At 38.8% G+C, this 19,819-nt stretch overlaps 1 protein-coding gene across 2 annotated transcripts in view; it reads left to right on the top strand.

Annotated features, from left to right (window-relative positions):
• The window catches only part of LOC100875210 (monocarboxylate transporter 10), a 137,726-nt gene that overhangs the window by 54,742 nt on the left and 63,165 nt on the right, over positions 1-19,819 (top strand). For both annotated transcript variants that reach the window (XM_076530500.1, XM_076530499.1), the window contains exons 3-6: positions 7,579-7,941; positions 8,970-9,135; positions 16,490-16,600; positions 17,101-17,274. In XM_076530500.1, coding sequence (XP_076386615.1) covers positions 7,771-7,941; positions 8,970-9,135; positions 16,490-16,600; positions 17,101-17,274 — 622 coding nt within the window. In that variant the 5' untranslated portion in view covers positions 7,579-7,770. The remainder of the gene's footprint in view (positions 1-7,578; positions 7,942-8,969; positions 9,136-16,489; positions 16,601-17,100; positions 17,275-19,819) is intronic.

The raw sequence follows: 19,819 nt of genomic DNA, 5'->3' as shown, positions 1-19,819 counted from the left end.
TCCGCGAACACGATGTCAGAATTACAGTGAAAATCAGCTTGTCCCTAGCTTTTCACCGGCACTGTTCAAACGAAGAGAGCGTGAAAGCTGACTCGTTGTAAACGGCAGCCTCTGCACGCACACAGGTCGAGTTCCGTGGGATGAAATCAATAACACAGCACCATTGAAACCGGTGTGTCCCGACATGGTCTCATGGCGAATTGTGCCGTTCACTCGAGTCCCCCATGTCACTAACTCCATGTAACTAACCAATAAATTGCGTCGTCAGTTTTGATCGGCAATTTTTTGTCGGGTAAAGAAGATATACTGTAATCTTTATTATATGTACTTTCGGACTGAGTAGGGTATTGTATCTAATTTCATATTGGAACCTTCAAAATGGGTGATATAATGATAGGAATGGTGTTTTAATATTTGGCTAGATAAGGCGAGGAAATTGTCGGGCGTTATAATTACTTTAATTGTTATTGCATTTACTTTGAGATTAGGGTACTGTATCTAATTTAGTATTCGATTCTTTAAATGTTTGAAAATATACTGGTATTGCGCGTAGTAATCTAATAGGTGGCTATATAACGCGAGGAAATTGACAAACGTTATAATTGCTCTAATTTTATATATTTTGGAATCAGGGTATTGTAAATAATTTGATATTGAAATCTTCAAATGTTGGGAAATAATACTGTGCGTAGCAATCTGAATTGTGGCTATATAGGGCGAGGAAACTGACACACGCAATAATTACCCTAATCTTATACTTTGGAATTAGGGTATTGTAATTAATTTGATATTGAAATCTTCAAATGTTGGGAAATAATACTGTGTAGCAATGTGAAATGTGGCTATATAGGGCGAGGAAATTGGCACGCGTTATTATTGAGATGTAATTACCAAGTGTTGTAATTGCTATACACTGTAATTACTATTTATTGCAATTACTACACATTGCAATTAGTATGTGCTGATTACCACGCATTATATTGCCATATGTTGAAATTCCCACGTGTTGTATTTTCAATAATTTTAAGCAAGCTTTTGAGTAGCATAATTGCTATGTGTTGCGATTGTTACGTGCAGTAATTATAAAATGTTGTGATTTTTGCTCGTGGTAATTATCACACGTCGTGATTACTACACGCTGCAATTACCACATGTTGTAATTAGTACGTGCTGTAATTTCAACGCGTTGTAATTACTACGTGCTGTAATTTTCACGCGTTGTAATTAGTATGAGTTCATATTACCACCCATTATATTTCTATGTGCACACACGTATTTTCCACCATTATAAGTGTCACTCATAATTTCACGCTGCCTATATCCACGCGCCCTATTCTCCTGCATTTTCAATTTACCATCGCATTAAGGTAAATAGACCACTTTTTCGTATCGATGGCGCTTCTTTTAGCGAAGTTTTTCTCCCTGACAAGGAAATCAATTTCCCAAGAAAGACAGTAATACCCTGTCCACATTATTTGGCCTGTAAGCTTCTCTAATCTTTCGATAGTGGCTCGGTTAGCGACGCATTAGAGAAAGCGCTTATCGATTTATCGATGAAACGTCAACGAAGTTGAATGCCGCCGCGATCGAAGGCGGAATACCAAAAGCGTGATATCAGCCCCAAGTTTCAAACTCGAGCATCTGCCACTTTTGTCTTCGAGAATCCCTTTAAACCCAGAAATAAAGGAGATTCGATTTCAATTTCTTCCCTAAGTTGAATTGAATCCTGAATTAACGAACGGTTAGCCACTACCTTCAAATGCCATTTGATATTACTAGAAATGGATTTTAGAGTATATTTGGCACGTAGCAATTTCATGTTGCAATTAACTTGAAAGTTGACGAAATAATGTTCTTAAATGTGTCAGAAATTATTGCACGCTATATTTCCACGCGCTGTAATTCCACGAGTGGTATTTTCACGAGCTGTACTTCCACGCGCCGTAACTTCACGCGCGGTAATTCCACGTACAGCATTTCCATGCGTCAAATTTGTACTCACCCTAACTCCACGTATTGAATTTCCATGCGCTGTAATTCCACGCGCGGTAATTCCATGCATCGAATTTCTACGCGTCGTAATTCCACGCTCTGTACTTCCACGCTCTGCACTTCCACGCTCCGTAATTCCATGCTCCGTACTTCCACGCTCCGTAATTCGACGCTGCGTACTTGCACGCACTGTAATTCCACGCGCGGTAATCGCATGCATTGAATTTCTACGCGTCGTAATTCCACGCGTCGTACTTCCACGCGCCGTAATTTCACGCGTCGGATATCCACGCGTTGTAATTCCACGCGTAGTACTTCCATGCACCATAATTCCACGCGTCGGATATCCATGTGTCGTCATTTCACGCGCCGTAATTCCACGCATCGTACTTCTATGCACCGTAATTCCACGCGCCGTAATTCCACGCGTAGTACTTCCATGCACCATAATTCCACGTGTCGGATATCCACGCGTCGTCATTCCACGCTCTTTACTTCCACGCTCCGTAATTCCATGCTCCGTACTTCCACGCTCCGTAAGTCCATGCTCTGTACTTCAATGCGTCGTAATTCGACGCCCCGTACTTCCACGCGTTGTATACCCACGCGCAGTAATTCCCCGCATTGAACCTGTCACACATCGAATTCGCACGCATTGAAATAGTTACGCCCCGTATTTCCACATATTAATATTGTCACGCACAGTGTTTCCACGCGCAGTAATTCTACGCATGGAAATTGTCTCAGGCAACCATTGCATTTACCACGCACCGCAGTTCCATTCTCGTGATCTTCTCTGTATTTCCACGCGTTGTAATTGTGATACATTTTCATTCGTTCTATTTTCACGCATCGTAGTTCCGCGCGCTTGTAATTGATACGCATTGTATTTTCACGCTCCGTAATTGCCACAAATCGCATTTTCACGAGCTGTATTTAAAATACGAAAACATGTAATAAAAATGAATGGCATTTTCAACAATGTAGTTCGTTATAAAATTCATCACTGAAAAATATAGAACAATCTCATAGCATATTATTCAACGGAGTACAACGAACGATTAATTTCGCATACAATATGCATTAATTTTGCATATAATATATTCCGTATATCGTATCAGAAACCTATGGATATATTGATTCATAACCATATTAAAAACTTAATCAGATTATTGTTTCGCGAAATTGGTGCCGAACAAGTTTCCTGGAATTCGATACGTATAAAGCGAACGATGACGTTTTATTCGAGAAGCCGTTCGATGAAGAGCATTTTGCGTCGGTTTATCCTTCGCGAAGCAAACGACAATAAAGCGGACAAATATTTAATGAACGTCAAGTAAGGGGAGGAAAGAAAATGAGCGGTTTAACGATAGGTATAGCTGTCAGGAAAACAGGGGGCGTCATGCATGTTCCTTCAAACTGTCGTGTGCATTAATTTAACGAACGCCATTGCCATCGTGATTCGCGGTTGGCCGACATTCACGGCCAGAGACCATTTAAACTTTTCCGTACGACAGTTTCAGAGCGAGCTGTCGTGTCTCTGACATTTTCTCTCTTGCCCATTTTGGATATGAATTCGCTCGCGCGAACGGTCATTTATTCTACCCAGTTTTTCGCACCTTTCGTTTGTTATCTCCCATCTTCCATTTTTTTTGTTGGTATGAAATTAACACGTCAACGAGAAAGGTTAATTATTTACAGTTCGTTACGGTAATTTTATTTTTACCTCTGTCCATGTCATGTTTAGAATAACCGAAAATTAAAATTTATTTGTGAAATGTGCTGCACACAGAATGGCTGTGGCGCGTGGAAATATAGCTCGTAGATGTACGGTTCGTGGAATTATAGCGCGAGGATGTACGGTGCGGGGAACTACTGCGCGTGGAAATACGGCGCGTGACAGTTTCAATACGAGGAAATTTCGGCGCGTGGGTATTCGACGCTTGGAATTACGACGCGTGGAAATTTGACACGCGGAAGTACGAAGCGTGGAATTACAGTGTGTGAAAATTCGAATCGTGAAATTACGGCGCGTGGAATTGCGATACATAGATGTACGTCGCGTGGAATTACTGCGCGTAGAAATTCGAAGCGTGAAAATTCGAAGCGTGGTATTACTGCGCGTAGAAGTACGAACCGTGGAATTGCATTGCGTGGATATTCGACGCGTGGAAATTTGGCGCGTGAAAGTACGAAGCGTGGAATTACAGCGTGTGAAAATTCGAAGCGTGGAATTACGGCGCATGGAATTGCGATGCATAGATGTACGACGTGTGGAATTACGGCGCGTAGAAATTCGAAGCGTGGAATTACGGCGCATGGAATTGCGATGCATAGATGTACGACGCGTGGAATTACGGCGCGTAGAAATTCGAAGCGTGGAATTACGGCGCGTGGAAATTCGAAGCGTGGTATTGTTGCGCGTAGAAGTACGAACCGTGGAATTGCGATGCGTGGATATTCGACGCGTGGAATTACGGCGCGTGGAAATTTTACGCGTGAAAGTACGAAGCGTGGAATAACAGCGTGTGAAAATTCGAAGTGTGGAATTACGGCGCGTGGAATTGCGATGAATAAATGTATGACGCATGGAATTACGGCGCGTAGAAATTCGAAGCATGGAATTACGGCGCGTGGAAATTCGAAGCGTGGTATTACTGCGCGTAGAAGTACGAACCGTGGAATTGCAATGCGTCGATATTCAACGCGTGGAATTACGGCTCATGAAAATTCGAAGCGTGGAATTACAACACGCGGAATTACCAAGCATGGAGATACAACATAAAAATATGTCGATAGAACACATGACTGGGCAATAAACATCTTTTCAAGCAAACTCCGTATATTATCAGATCCGAAAGAAGCATCAGGGTGGCAGTAAACCGAAACGTTTCAGTGTCTGGTCATATTTGTTTCACCGGATACATCTATCGGCAATGTTCATTTCCTGTAGGGTAGTTGAAACTCGAGTATTAGGGCGATTTGATCGAAGACACGGCGAGAGATACGAATCGACACAGGCTACGAACTTCCGATCGTTGCTGGATGGAATCGTGATGGCCGGATAATCCGGCTAGATTGAATCCAGCGTCGTCGAGGGTGGTACGAAACGCTCGAGCGTGTCGTGGACGATGATATAAGCGTGTGCAAGCGTTTTCACCCGCCTTCCGAGACAGCCACGTACGATTTCAGCGCGAGAACATTTTCTACGAACGTGTGCAAAGACTATAAAGAACGAATAAAACGATACAGTCGCTGTTCTTCTTTATCTTGTCGAAAATCTCGCATTCCGTGAGCAAGGATAACGAAATATGAACGGTTAGTACATCGGGGATAAATTTATTGGACTTATCTCTGACGACATGAAATAAATGCATTATATTTACGACGCAATAAAGTACAGCAAATACTTTTATTTAGAGTCACGTCGACCTCGTATTTTCTTTTAATATCGAAATTTTAGTATTACATTTTGTGCACTTGATGCTTAATCCATTCTCTTGAATTTGTTGAAATTTATTTCGAATTCTTATGCGTCGAATTTCCACGCGCGGTAATTCCACGCATCGTAGTTCCACGTTTCGTATTTCCACGTATTGGAATTCTACGCTTCGTATTTCCATGTGCGGTGATTCTATGCGTTGTAATTCCACGTTTCGAATTTTCACGCACCGTAATTCCATGCGTTGCATATCCACGCGTTGTACTTCCACGCGTCGTAATTTCACGCGTTGGACTTCCACGCGCGGTAATTCCACGTGTCGTAATCCCACGCTTCGAATTTCCACGCGTCGAATATCCACGCATTAGAATTCTACGCTTCGTACTTCCACGTGCGGTAATTCCACACGCTGTAATTCCACGCTTCGAATTTTCACGCGCCGTAATTCCACGTGTCGGATATCCACGCGTCCTACTTCCACGCGCCGTTCTTCCACGCGTCGAATATCCACGCGTCGTACTTTTACGCTTCGTACTTCCACGCGCCGAAATTTCCTCGTATTCAAACTGTCACGCGCCGTATTTCCACGCGCTATAATTCTACGCATCGAAATCATCATGCACCGTATCTTCACGCGACAAGTTCTCATGCATTAAAATTGTTACCTACCGTAATACTATTCTACATTTTCACTATCCTACAAAAATCACGTCCAAATCGTAAAATAATACATCTCTCGAAGCGTCCTCAAAAGACAGTAAATAAGCTACGCCACAGCTGTTGCCGTAAGAATTAAAGGGAACATTATCCATTTGACAGGCAGCGAATGAAATTCGAATTTCGGCGTGCAATTCCGTGAAGCATCCTCCGTGAAGTAGTATGCATAAAATATTCCCGTGATAAATCTCCGAGCGCAAAAGGTAGACGATACGAAACCGAAATTTGCTTTCCTCTAATACGAGAGATTCGTTTTATTTATGCATGTGACGCGAATTAAATTTGCTTTTTTCCACGGGCTTTTTTTTCAATCCCCACTTTGCCGTTCGTGGCCACGATATTTCATCTTTGAATTCGTAGCCGGCCGCAGGATTGCGGAAAAATCGTTTGAAAACGTTTTTGTATCGTATCGTGCATGGTAAGCATCGTGCCTTTTCTCCTGGTTTGTTCGCAATTAAATGCGGAATAAAATCCGGATTAAACTGTTCCGGATCGCGCTTGGTTTTTTAATCGAACTGCAATATTGAGGCTCGGGAAAAATTGAACGAAAGGATATACATTTCGATGCTTTCATTCGTTTTAATCAGGTTAACCGAGGATCATCGACAATTGAAATTGTAATGATACTCGCGGTCGAGTTGTATTAGAGCTATGAAAATTAAAAGTTAAGTTATTGAATTTTAACAGCTGGAAAAATATTTTTAAGTTACGTGTAGATTATTCAGTTACTTTAATAAATCTGTTATGTTTCTTTGATGTACGCAAATGAAATCTTCATCTAATTTTCCAGTTCTCAATAAAAAAAATTCTTCAGTCCTTGATAGCAAGATTTCTTCGCAATGAAAGGGTGCTATTTTTATCTTCAGTCATTTCACGTCAGATCTCTTGGATCTCACCTGCGATTTTGCTCTAATCAAAATATGTTATAGTCCATGTAAAATTAGGGGGTGTTTAATTTTGTTGGTTTCGAATTTGTTAAGAAATAACAAGTCTTCAAAGTTTGCTATGAAATTCAAAGAATGTGAAATTTTAATTCGTGCGGAGATTGAATTTGAAGATGGAGTACGCTCGAATACTTTGAGTATCACGTTTCCGATAACTAGATCGAATGAAACGTCAGAACGTTCCCCGGAATTGCCATCAAGAAAATGAAACTTTAATCCGCGGTTGTCAGGCTCACTTGAGTACTTAATTCCGCAGCTGTTTTGAGCGACGTATTTCTGACGTAACAAATGACACGAACATTAAAACGACGATACAACGGCGGCCCCCATCGAGAAAATCCAGGTTTAATCCGTCCCAACCGTATTCCCATTTGCCACTATCGCCACAATTCCACCCCTACGATTCCTCCTAGCCTTAATTACGATTCTAATCGACTGCCAGTGCCTTCTCTGACCCTCGTTTTATGCACTTTCTGGTTACAGGTGCCTGCAGATAAGCGTGCAACCCTTTTCGAACGATGCCTCTCTCGAAGCACGATCGAATTAACTTGAGCTCCGGCGAGAAATAATTTCTGAACCGCCCCTTTGGCCACGATCGTCGCGAGGGGTCGTTTGCCTCTCACAAGGCTGAATTCTGGTTAACGAGAGAGGAGAAATGCTGGATTCGTTGTGAAAATGCTGGTGGACGATTGCGGCAGCGCGATGGGGTGGACTTCGACCAGCGTTCGCGGGGGTTGGTCCACCCCTGGCGGATGCAGAAATTCGGCTATGAGCTTCAGCGGAAGTGTGCCCTCCCTTCATCCTGCTGGCTCGATAAGATCGCTGCGATCACAACATTCTATGCAGGTAATACTCTTTTTTTCTTTACACTTCAACCCTTATTAATATAAGATCTCGAACGTATGACCATTGTGGTGGCAAAATTATAAGTTCATTTCATGTTTAGCACCTTACTATTCTTCCCTTAATGTCAGTGTTCTAGGAAATGATATGAAATCTCGAAATTTTTTATACTATAAATTATTACAATTTTTGTGAGAAGGTAGCTTGTAGGTTTATAGGTTGGTTAACACTAAACCTGCAGGCATATAATGTGTACTTAATTTGAAATTAAAAATGAAGTTGAAAAATAAATAAACAAACAACGAAGCATAAATTAGTGCACATTTATCCTTTATCTTGATGAAAATCAATTCTGATTTTAAGTAATGTATTTTAATACAATGTATTTGTTATAATAAGAAGCTTGTGGAATGGTCATTTGACCGATTTGGTAGTTTTAGTGTTAAAAAAATGTATATAGGCTGAACTTATTTAATAGTGATTTATTTAGTAATTATATACAGTAGAAATTAACTGTGTTAGAATTATTGTAAATGGTTGGAAAACACCCTTATTAGGAGTTTTGATGAAATTTTTTTATCAAATTCCTTTCACACATTCTCATCAGATATCTATCTTCGTAAATTCGTTAGCTAAAAGTGAAATGAGCTTGAGATTTTAAACAGCAGTATATAACATCTTCATATTTGAAAGTCAGACCGAAAGTGTGTTGATATAAACGACGGAAGAGATATATACCCAGTTATGTATTTTTTTTCGGAGAGAAGGTGTGGTAAACGATATTCAATTATAGAGACAGAGAAATCGATGTACCTTCGGTATATCTGCTCGTAAGTTGGCGAATCGTCAATCAAGCCCTCGAGAATCGCTCGAAGCGTTTATCTTCTAATCGCTATTCCGCTCGCGATGCTCTGCCCTCGGTTAAATCCGGCGGCGTTTAATTTCCAGGATACGTCGATTTAATACGACCACGCGATCGATCGATCGACGATTATCTTCTTCAATGCATTGCAGGAGTTTCTTTTCCTTAGGGCGTGCCGGAAACACCGCGAAGATGCTTGCACTGTCATCCGGTACACGTACCGAGCACCCCTAACAATTACGTACACCATCCTATGCAGTATTACACGCCCAGTCATTGCCCCGAGCCGAGGAATGGCGTGTATACTCCTCATCGGGGCAACTCTTATCATGGCGGTGAGTATTCACTACTTTTTAATCAGTAGTTTCGCTTTTTTTAAATTTTTGTTGCTCAGAGTTTATAAATTTAAGGTTTTTATAAGTTAGCTTGAAGAATTTAGGGTTTATACAATGTTCATAGCATTTGGGGTTCACATGACCTAGTTCAGAGCACTCGGGGTTCACATAACCTAGTTAATAGCATTCGGGGTTCACATAACCTAGTTCAAAGCATTCGGGGTTCACACAGCTTAATTAAAGGTATTGAGGGTTTATATTGCCTTGTTTAAAAGCACTCGGGGTCCACACAACCTAGTTCAAAGCATTCGGAGTTCACACAACTTAGTTAAAACTATTGAGGGTTTACATTGCCTTGTTTAAAAGCATACGGGGTTCACATAACCTAGTTCAAAGCACTCGAAGTTCACACAGCTTAATTAAAAGTATTGAGAGTTTATATTGCCTCGTTTAAAAGCCTTCAGGGTTCTCATAACCTAGTTCAAAGCACTCGGGGTTTACATTGCCTTGTTTAAAAGCATACGGGGTTCACATAACCTAGTTCAAAGCATTCGGGGTTCACATAATCTAGTTCAAAGCATTCAGGATAGAGATAGCCTAGTTCTAAGCATTCGGAGTTCGCATAACCTAACTCATAGTGTTGGAGCTTCACATAACTTAGTTCAAAACAATCGGGGTTCTCAGAATCAATTACAGAGACTAAAGGATCCATTCTGTTTCAATTAAATTCAAAGAATTTGGGGTTCGCATAACCTCATCCAATAGATTCAGGGTTTACAGATTCAATTTCAAACAATTCGTTGATACAACAATTTTTAAAGAACAGAAGAGCAGATTCAAATAATATGAAGTGGTGAAATTGGAGTTGAAAGACTACGGGGTCTACTTTGCCGAGTGAAGGGACAAAGGATTGATCACCACTGAATCCGTCGGCTCTCCATTCATCATTATTGATTTCTAGGGCAGTAAAATTATTCTCGGCGTGTTCTATCATTTTAGGGTTAGAGTTAGCGAACTCTACGACCAAAAGTCATCATTATCGTACTCTATGACCTGGAAATTATCGCTATCGAGTTCCGTTACTCTCAAGTTACCTTTATCGAGTTCTACGATGTCGTAGTCACCGCTGTCGAATTCTCCGGTTGTCGGTATCATTATTATCGAGTTCCACTAGTTCCGAACTATTTCTATGCTCCGTGATCGCATTACTTCGAAACCTGAAACGTGGCGATTTTGCACGGTTTTTTTAAACTTCCGAAAAATTTGATTGCCCGCTCGTTGCAGGGGCGGAACGATTTAATTTAACTTGTCCTACAGCTGTTTTGCATTTCATTTGATTTCCCAGGGATATCTTTCAGCCAGATTGCACAACTTTTCCCCGTAAAGTCGCGACAATAATAACCCCCCGCCTTTCAGAGCTCGCCGTAAACTTTCGCATAATCTTATGGTTGCCACTGTTTTCGTTCTAGCGGCGTTTCACGCTAAGAGGCCGACCTAATCCGCTTCTACCGAAGTTTCCTTACTTCGTTCAATATTCAACAGCGTGCGGTTGTTTCGACTAGGGACAATAAGGGATGTTGTATCGGCTGATAGGTATACTGCTTGCTCGATCATAATATTTCGTCAAAATATCATTAACCTGTTGAGAACACAATATCAGCTATGAACTTGGGGAAACATACGGATTTAGGAATATAGGGTTTCGGAAACTATATTATATAACAGTATGAACGTAAAATAACATGATTCCATTATAATCCTCGAAGTTGTAACATTATTATAATAGAACCTGTTCTAACCTGACTGTAATGTCATATAATTCAGTTGTAACTATACATAATGTTATCTAGATCAATAACCATAATCTAACTTATACTTCAACCTCCCTTTAATCATAACCTAATTTGTCTTATCTTAACCTGGCCTAGCTATAATGTAATAAACTTTGATCTAACCTAATCACATCTTAACTTAATCTTATATACTTAACCAAGTATGTCTATAATGAAACAAACTTTACACAAACCTAATCATAATCTAACTTAATCTTGTATAACTTAACCAAGTCTGTCCATAATGTAACAAACTTTAAACTAACCCAATCATATCCTATCTTAAATTCACATAACCTAACCAAGTCTGTGCATAATGTAACAAACTTTAAACTAACTCAATCATATCCTATCTTAAACTCACATAACCTAACCAAGTCTGTTCATAATGTAATAAACTTTAAACTAACCCAATCATATCCTATCTTAAACTCATATAACCTAACCAAGTCTGTCCATAATGTAACAAACTTTAAACTAACCTAATCGTATCCTGTCTTAATCTTACATAACATAACCTAGTCTGACCATAATGTAACAAACTTTGAACTAACCTAATCATATCATATCTTAATCTTACATAAGCTAACCTAGTCTGACCATAATGTAACAAACTTTGAACTAACCTAACCGTATCCTGTCTTAAACTCACATAACCTAACCAAGTCTGTCCATAATGTAATAATCTTTAAATTAACCTAATCATATCCTATCTTAAACTCACATAACATAACCTAGTCTGTCCATAATGTAACAAACTTTAAACTAATCTAATCATAACTAAATCTTACACAACCCAACCAAATATATCTGTAATGTAACAAAATTTAAACTAACCTAATCATATCCTATCTTATCTTACATAACCTGACCAGGTATGTCCATAATATTCTAGTATACTAATTATCTCACATCCTAATCTTACATAACATAACTTAACCTAATATTGCAATAATACGATAGCATAACCTAATACCATAACTGACCCAAATACCATATCCTACCTATAATTTTATCTGACATATCTATAATTGTAATCATAGACCTACGCAAACGTATAAAGTACCAATCTACCCAGAAATTGCAGTCCTACGAAGCGACATCGAAAAATGAAATTATTCAATTCCCTTTGAATGATCAATTGCAGTTTAAAAGAAGTGGCTTTTGATGTAAGTTGAAATGGAACTCATTAACGCACGGTGCAGCAAGTAGGAGAGGAAGCAAAGGTCTTTTTCGCTCCCAAGGGTGGCTGATAGCACAATGCACTGGGATCGACTGTAAAGGGAGGATTAACAAAGAAAGAGAAAAAAATATTTTTAATTAGCCCGGTCGGCGAAGGAGATAAGCGAGAACGTCGCACCGAAAATGGGGCTGGTCGTGAAAAATGCATTAGAAAGAAGGCGAGAGCCCGCATGAAAAGGAGACGTTGGGAAAATTGTGGACTTTCGTGGACGGTGAAATTATCGTAAAAGGAATTGTGATGTTTTTTCGGTGCTCGCGAGATGCCGTGGCCACCGTAAATTATTGCTTTGATGCAAAGTTTCGCTGCGGCCGGTTTTTTTCTCGCTCCGTGCACGGACCGAGACAGGGTGAAAAGATGATCTCTTGCGGGTGGATAGTTGTCTTTTTATCTTGTTTCTCTTGGTGGTTCTTTCAGCTAAAAGAAATTGCGGAGAACAACACCGCTGAAAGTGTTCTTGTGTGCCTCTCGTGTTGCCTGCATCGAACCGTGTTGCACCAACTTTTAAACGATTAATAATTCACGATACAGTTTACAACTTCGTTCGTTGTCGATGCAGTTATCCTTTAATCAGTTTCTATTACCCTGTTGGCTAGCAACATTGTTAGATAATATCATGCAAATATTAACAATTATGTTGTCGAGTGCAATTAGTTGATCAATTCTGCATAGTTAATCCTTCAGAAATCACTTTCAAATCCAATATTTAACTTATGTTTATTCATCTTCACCTTAACATTTTATTTTCCCTATTCATCCATTGTGAGAAAGACACTATTCAGTAGACTTCACACAAGCTTAAAACAATTTTTGCTTCCGATCGATTTAATTAAACACATATTCAAAGCACAACACTCGCGAAACTGAATACACCTGGACAAGCAGCCCCCAGTTTTAGCAACGAATTAATCACAAAGCCTCGACTCTGTTTGTGGTTGTTCACTTTATCTTGTTTCAATTGTGGCGGTTCATAAACGTCAGATCTAATGATCAGCATTCCGCTGACTTGGAGAAGATTACGACGAAAGAACAACGAGGGGAAACAACAGCAGTCAGAACAAATGCCGTGCTCGTCTGGCACGTTGCTTTGTAGGCCAACATAATCCAGCACAGCCTGCCAGCCGATATATCTCTCGTGCTATTCGATTTATCTGAACTTACTTTCGGTCGAATTGTTCGAATTTCCTGGCTAGTACTGGCAGTTTATTGTTCGCTCGTTATCAGAAATGCTTTACACTCTCAAGTATGGCAGTCTCATTCGAGATGAATATAATTTAATCTCTGTTTCCTGCAAGTTTCGCTGAAGAATGGCCGTAGCCACTTTAGAGGCAATGATAGAGAGCATTAACGATGATGGAGGGCATTGAGAATTGTTTTCTTCGGAATTGTGGGGTCTACACGAGTAAGTTTACGGAGTTGAGGGCCTACAGTATTAAATTCAAGGAGTAGGTTTTGTACCGGGAGTAGGTTTATGTTAGGTTTAAAGATTGGGAAGTTTATATAATATATTTGAAGAGTAGGAGGCTCAGAGTCAAGTTTTGAGACTATGGGGTTCACAGGAGCGAGTTCAAAGACTACGGGGTTTACAGAGTTGAATTCAAAGACTACGAGGTTCACAGAGTTGAATTAAAAAATTAGGATCCATGTAGTGAAATTCAAGGACTAGTAGTACAGCCAAATTCAAAGACTACAAACATACATCTATTCTTTAGACTTAAAAGTAAAGAACAACTTTGACAATGGCATTGTCCTAAAGTACGGGGTCTACAGCACCTCGTCCAAGGATTTTAGTGTCCACAAGATATAACACAACGATTAAAAAGTTTATACAAGTTTCCTAATCATTATAAATACTTCAAATGCTTAAACCAACATTCGCAAAGCATTTGAACAAACAAAAGTATTATTTACAAATATTTTTTAAACATCATAAAATGACCGAAAAATAGAATCTAAACTTGCACAAGTGAACCAGCGCGCAAATCCTACCCTCGAAAACTCGAGGACAGAATTGTCCTCGTTTAACATCAGTTAGTAATTTCTCAAACAATACAGCTTCGAAGTTGCTTCCCTTTCAGCGAAGCACACTGCTCGAGTCAGCCTCCTTCCTTTCTTTCGCATCCACAAAGGTCGAACTTAATAAATTGGGCTGCGGATAAAAGGAGGACGGAAGAGGCAGTGGGAACAAAAAATCAATTCTACTCTATCGAACGTATTGTGTTTCGGAGGGTCGTCTTAAATCCGATGATCCTTCTGGAAATTACACCTGAAACGTAGAAACTAATTTCTCAAGACCACCCTTCACAAACCATATTGCTAATTTCAAATACCTTGTTGCTGTAACTTTCTCTTTTGAAGTTCGTACTTAAACTAAATGTTTAAAAAATTGTCTAGATGATAATGCAGTAATAATTAAATTGCTTGTATGAGTTTAATTTTGGTGACATTTGATATTTTCATAGTTATAATATATATATAATCATAGTCATAGTATATAGTCATTGTTACAGTATACAGTCATAGTGTATAGTCATTGTCATAGTATGTATATAGTCATATATTCATATAGTCATGTAGTCATATAGTCATATAGTCATACCGTCATACAATCATATAGCCATACAGTCATACAGTCATACAGTCATACAGTCATACAGTCATATAGTTATATAGTCATACAGTCATATAGTCATACAGTCATATAGTCATACAGTCATATAGTCATACAGTCATATAGTGATATAGTCATACAGTCATACAGTCATATAGTCATATAGTCATACAGTCATATAGTCATACAGTCATATAGTGATATAGTCATATAGTCATATATTCACATAGTCATATATTCATATAGTCGTATAGTCGTATAGTAATGTAGTCATATAGTCATGTAGTCATATAGTCATGTAGTCATATAGTCATGTAGTCATTTAGTCATGTAGTCATATAGTCATACAGTCATATAGTTATACAGTCATATAGTCATATAGTCATAGTCATATAGTCACAGTCCTATAATTTCGTGCAACTTCAAAATAAAATTTAAACCAACTCAGAAGTAAAACAGTGCATTACAAACAAACTAAATAAAATAGCAGATTTACATTAAAAAGTGCAGCGTACAGTGTACGAAATAGAACTATTTTTCTCGCATTTTTATGCAAAAGAAAAATAATGGTCTCCACAAGGGTGAGTTAGCTAAAAATGAAGAAAGCTTATAATTTTGACCGGCAGCGTAAAGTCTGTGCAACGCAGCGCGATCGTCGAGTGAAATGCATAAAACATTTCCCGTGAAAATAAGAAGTCGACGAAAAGTCACGGAAGCCCGAAAAACAGCGACTTATCGAGCGTTTGCCGTGCATCGAAAATCATCGACCCGTATTTCTCGAACCACCGACCAAAGCTCTACCGCATCTTACTCCTTCCAGCGTCGGCCAGCATCTTCTTTTCATGAGCACTTTTATCTAACCCTCCTTGACTCTTCTTTTTCCTCTTCATTTCTTTCAACTCGTTTCATCCCCGAGTCTGCAGAATACTACAGCAGCGTTGCCAGCTGCTACGCGTTCAAGGTGCGTTCAGAATACGCGAGATCCAGTTGTTGTTGCAACGAGTTATTTTTATAAGCTTGGAAAAGGGCTCCTCCGACTTAATTAGTGAATAACGCGTTTCTTGTAGCATCGTGTTTACGTAACTGTTACGAGATGCAGGAATTATAACTTTGAAATATAAATAATTAATTATACTGATGTAGCTTTTACCTTTTCAAGATTCATGTCTGAACATTTAATTTAATTCAACGAATGATTATAAGTACAATTTTTTAATTTTATTAATTCTTTCATAATTTACTTGCCACGTTTTTCTAACCTTAAAAAGTCGTCTCTCAGGGAGGGATGTTTGAAGGATCATGATGAATAATTTCAAGTTTGAGAATCTTTTTAACACTATATGTATATTTTAGTTAGTCTATATGTATATTTTAGTTATGATTTATAAAGAAATATAAAACAGTTTAACCCTTAACAAATACGTAAACTTTATTTATCTCCATCAAGGCTTAACACAAAACCCACCGTAAATTCCTTGGTCTGTGAGCAAGTTTTCGGTGTAATTAAGTCCTGCAAATATATCGTCGAATTACGCAAAAACAGGTTAACTAATCTCCAGGGTTAATCCGACACAACGTTCTTAATTTGCATTTAAGCGCCCGCCACAGGGGATTGCTCGCTACTGTCTCTATTTCACGTCTTTAAATCTCCTTTACTTTCTTTTTTTCCAGATACTCGAATGCGTTACTTGGACACTGACGAGGGTATCGCTGCCAACAATAATTGGATGCTGGGTGACCTGAGGAGTCTTCATCGCTGTGTTCCAACCTTTCGACGTCCAGGCAAGTTCTGCAATTTAATATTAGTTTGCAAACCCATGTTTTATTATAAACTTTCAAATTTGTAAATACATTAATCTTTAAATTTAGTTCTTCAAGTAATTTTAGTTTCGAGTTGAAATTTTTAGATAGCTTTGCGTTCAAATTTAAATTTTTGGGTACCTACGTCTTCAAATTTAAATTTTTGGGTACCCACGCTTCAAATTAAAATTCTAAATTACAATTTTTAATTATTTTCATTTTTCAATACACAAAATTCTAATTTACAATTTTTAATTATCTTAATTTTTTAAATCTCTAAAATTTTAAATACAATTTTTCCAACCTCCAAGCTACCAAATCTAAATTATTGAATCATTGAAAAATCTATACTGATAAAAAATTAAAAACCGAGAAGATAAATAAAAACAGAGTAATTCCAGTGTCTGTAAATATTTATAGCTTTCTGAGAAGGTGACGTGATTTAAGGACGAATGGTGAAGAGGGTAATTGTTTTCTTTCAGGAATAGACGTCTCTGGCATGCGAACGCATTTCTATCCAGAGGGTGGTTGGGGGTGGTTAGTCTGTGCAGCCGGTTTTCTTGCCCTGTTGCTCACCACGGGAATGCAGCTCGCTTTCGGGCTTCTTCATATTCACGCAGCTCGACACTTTGGCGAGGAACACCTCATGGACCTGGGTAAATCTTACATTTTTTACTTCTCTTTTTGCACTTTCCTTTTCGCGTTTCCAACAACTTTCGTTCCTAACTTTCGTCGTCGGGATTCGTCATATCTGCGGACTAAAAGGAAGTACGCATCTTTGTGAATTTTTTTGATAGAAATTTTAATTACTCTTTATTCTTGTCTTCTTTTATCAACGGAGACTTTACTGTCTTTACTAAAATTTACGTGAAATAATATGTGGCTTATGAGACTCTTTTTGAGACATTCTTTACAAACTTGTTATTTAATAAATAATATGATTTAATAAATTTGTCAATGTCATTGAAAGGTTGACAGGTTGATACATTTCTAGTAAATAAATAAAAACTCATAGACAACTAGTCATTATAAATAATGATTAATGATGTATACATGATGCATGAGTATTCAGTATCAATAATCATGTGTTTCTGTATACATGTTCCCATAAATTTGTTCCACAGAAAATAATTTCAAAATGGTCCCAAAAACGATATTAGCCACACAATATTTAAGAATAATAAAACATTTTATGCACGTGAAATTTTACGTAAACGATAACATACATTGTAAAACGTATAATCAAAGTAAAATTAATACGAAGTTGGAAAATTAATACGAATCTTCCTAAAGTGCTAATAATTGAAATGCTTGAAGTTATTCAAAGTTGCACCCTTTCTGAGTCGCCTAGTATCAGAACATGTACGTTGAAAGGCCGATGTAAAGGTTTAAACGTACGTTCAAAGGTTGTTAAGTCTCTGGAGAAAGTCCCACGTTAAAGCTCGCCGTTCGAAAAGGGAATCTCTTGTAGGCGTTCAAGTGACTTGACTGATGCTTAAGCGGAAACGATACTCGTCGCAAGGAAGAATCGTAAGCTCGTTAAGAGAGTCCCCGGTGAAAGAGATCGCATCCCTTTGAAACGATCGCGAGACTTTCGATCGTAGGCTTACAGGCTTGTGAAACATTCATGCTCGCCAACCCCGGTTAAGTGCGACCGGCTGTTTTCCCCGAGGATTGATTCGATGATTCCTTTGCAGTTGAATGCATGAAACCTTCATTTTTTTACGTCTGACTTCGTTCTGGAAACTACCGGAAAATACTTCGACTTGTTTCGCTGTTCTTTTTTTGTTAATATCGTATTTAAACTCTTCGTAGTTTCGACTTGAAGACTTTAATGGTTTCTAAATTTTTAGGTTAGGTATAATTTTTACATATGTGATGTCTCTATTATTTAAATTCAATGGAATAATTTTGAGGACGGGGTTCTCAGAGTCGATTTCATAGACTACGGGGTTCACAGAGTCGATTTTATAGACTACGGGGTTCGTAGAGTCAAGTTCAGAGACTACGGGGTTCACAGAGTCAAGTTTAAAGACTACGGGGTTCACAGAGTCAAGTTTAAAGGCTACGGGGTTCACAGAGTCAAGTTTATAGACTAAGGGGGTTTACAGAGTCAAGTTTGAAGACTACGGGGTTCACAGAGTCAAGTTTAAAGGCTACGGGGTTCACAGAGTCAAGTTCATAGACTAAGGGGGTTCACAGAGTCAAGATTAAAGACTACGGGGCTCACAGAGTCAAATTCAAAGACTACGGGGTTCACAGAGTCAAGTTCAAAGACTACGTGGTTCACAGAGTCAAGTTTAAAGACTACGGGGTTCACAGAGTCAAGCTCATAGACTACGGACCTCACAAAGCCAAACTAATATTCAACACATCTGATATTTAACTCAAATATACAAAAATATTTTCGTGACGTTATATTCAACCCGGTGTCGGTTCTTCCCTATTTTTTCCTGATCACAATAGCTTGATAACCCAGCGAGAGTAGTTGAAATCTCTGGAGGCATCATGGTTCGCTCAATTTGCCGCGACTTTCATCTCCCATTCTTCAAGATCACAGTAACACTCTTGAATTTCTCGCTCGCTAACCATGAATGAATTATTTCGCGGAGATACCTGGCTCGCGAAATAAAGCGGGCGTTCTATCGACGGTAAGTTCCCTGTTTCCACGTTCCCGTGGGATTCAGTTTAGTCCCGGAGAAAAGGACGGGCGAGAATGGATCCTTTCTTCGGAATATTTCAAACGTAACAGCCGTCCAGGATTTATTTGCACGGAATCGCGGTGCGCATTCTTCTTGCGGCGTTATTTAATAACGGGGTCTGAGTAGAATTTAAAATAATCCCTTGATTTCTCTGCCGTTTCTGTTTCGCTTTTTTTTTTCCTGTACTCCCTTCTCTGGATTCGGAAAAGTAATCAAGCAAACGGACATGACGCGAATTTCATCTCCCTGTGAAGGGTGAGAACGTTTCTCGGGCCACAGTGTCAAAGAAATTCTACTGTAAATAATCGCACGATGTCTCTGGAATTTTTATGGACTTAATCGATATTTTTGTGTAACTTGTGGATTTATTTTGGAAGGCAATGTTGTAAATATTATTCCATGAGTGATATTTCTAAAATAGAATCGATTAAACAGTGACAGATTAAAGAATTTAAAGTGTAAACAATTAAGTTCATAGATTAGGGGTCTACACTACTAA

Source organism: Megachile rotundata, chromosome 4 (genome assembly GCF_050947335.1).
Source record: "Megachile rotundata isolate GNS110a chromosome 4, iyMegRotu1, whole genome shotgun sequence".
Taxonomy (NCBI): domain Eukaryota; kingdom Metazoa; phylum Arthropoda; class Insecta; order Hymenoptera; family Megachilidae; genus Megachile; species Megachile rotundata.
This window is presented reverse-complemented; position numbering and strand designations above follow the sequence as displayed.